At 33.0% G+C, this 1,646-nt stretch overlaps 1 protein-coding gene across 1 annotated transcript in view; it reads right to left on the bottom strand.

The window, feature by feature from the left end:
• Nucleotides 1-449: 449 nt before the first annotated feature.
• The window catches only part of col27a1 (collagen, type XXVII, alpha 1), a 108,954-nt gene continuing 107,757 nt past the window's right edge, over nt 450-1,646 (bottom strand). The window contains exon 28 of the mRNA XM_015373179.1: nt 450-548. Within this exon, the coding sequence (XP_015228665.1) occupies nt 450-548 (99 nt within the window). The remainder of the gene's footprint in view (nt 549-1,646) is intronic.

Raw genomic sequence — 1,646 nt, 5'->3', positions numbered from 1 at the left:
GTCCGTTGCCTTGAAATTTTGAGTTTAACTAACTTTTTCGTTTTTATAGTGAATGAAATAGTGTCAAAATCTCACTCTGCCTGAATTTAAAACAAATACTAGATGCAAACATAAATTTTACTTCAAAATATAACTGACTATTTTAGATTTTTCTTTCTTTTACTGTTTCATAAGAACCTGTCACTGAGCTTAAGGACAGCTATGACTAATGGAGGACATTTCCGTCTTAGTGTTTTAGAACTCTTAGAATTAGCATTCAATTCTACTATTATTTTTCATAATAAGCTAAAGTTTTGCACTGAAAGATTAAAGTGCAACATTTAAGCCAAGCTATATTAGGATTATTTTTATTATTCATATATGCTTGTATGAAGAATAAAAAAATAACCTGAACAGAGTGAAGCAGGAGTACAAGTAACATCTCTCTCTCTGTCTCACACACACAATGATCATGTTAGATGTGATGGGATTTGAATATGATAGAGAACGGGAACCTGTGTACCAGGCTTTCCTTCTGCTCCCTGCGGTCCTGGTAGCCCAGAGTAACCCTAAAAAAGAAATCAGGCAAAAACAAACAAATATATTAGACATCCGTTCTATAGAGGTATAAAGCATCTGAAAAATATGTATCTGTCCCTTAATTTTTATAAGCCATCTGAAATGGTTCCTCTTCCAATAAAAACATAGAGTGCCAGAAGCTTTGATCTTCCTATTTATGGAGGAATGTTTAAAATAGTGTTATAGAATATTATTCATGCTTTTCTTTGCTTTTTGGCTGCATTTAATCCTTTAACTGCCTTGTCAACTTTCAGCCTTGATATTTGCTTAACTCTTTTTTTTTTTTACTTTATAAGCAGTGTATTTTACAATCTTGAAAGTTTGAGAAATACATAATTTTCAAACACCCATTGTTTTTTGGAGTTATTAATGCTTCTTGAATTACACTTCCATGTATATGTATGGGTATTTACGCAGCATCTATAACACCCTTTTCCTTGCCTAGCCTTACCTAGCCTGTTATGCTCTATGGCGGAGGTCTTCAACAGGGGGTCCACGACCCCTAGGGGGTCCACGGAGGTTCTGCATGGGGGTCACGAAAGTTTTGGTTGATAAGACTTTTTTTTAAATTTCCCCCTGCAATTTTTTTCCACCCATTGAAATGTTTTTAGATGCACATTAACATGAATTGTAGTAAACAGATAAATGGAGGCAGAAGATGTCTTTCAGTCATCGATGCACACATTCAGAGACACACACACTGCAAAAACTGTTAATCTAATTTAGTAATTATTTCTTAAAATATGTGGATTTCTTCTTAAATTGAGCAGACACTTTGCCGATGGAATAAGACCATTAACATTTAAAATAAGAAAAAACAACTGAAGTCTCTTATTTCAAGGGCATAATATCTAATTATCTTATTTCAAGGGTAAAAATGCTCATTCCATTTGCAGATCATTTTATTTTCCGGCTTAAATTAAGGGTGAATACACTTATTTTAAAACATTTTTACTCATCTGTAGAATGTTTAAAAATAAGTGTATTCACCCTTAATTTAAGCCGGAAAATAAAATGATCTGCAAATGGAATGAGCATTTTTACCCTTGAAATAAGATAATTAGATATTATGCCCTTGAGATAAGAGA

The sequence above is a fragment of the Cyprinodon variegatus genome, unplaced genomic scaffold (assembly GCF_000732505.1).
Source record: "Cyprinodon variegatus isolate N-32 unplaced genomic scaffold, C_variegatus-1.0 Scaffold82, whole genome shotgun sequence".
In the NCBI taxonomy this organism is placed as follows: domain Eukaryota; kingdom Metazoa; phylum Chordata; class Actinopteri; order Cyprinodontiformes; family Cyprinodontidae; genus Cyprinodon; species Cyprinodon variegatus.
Note: the sequence above shows the minus strand (reverse complement) of the source record. Positions and strands in the feature narration are given on the sequence as shown.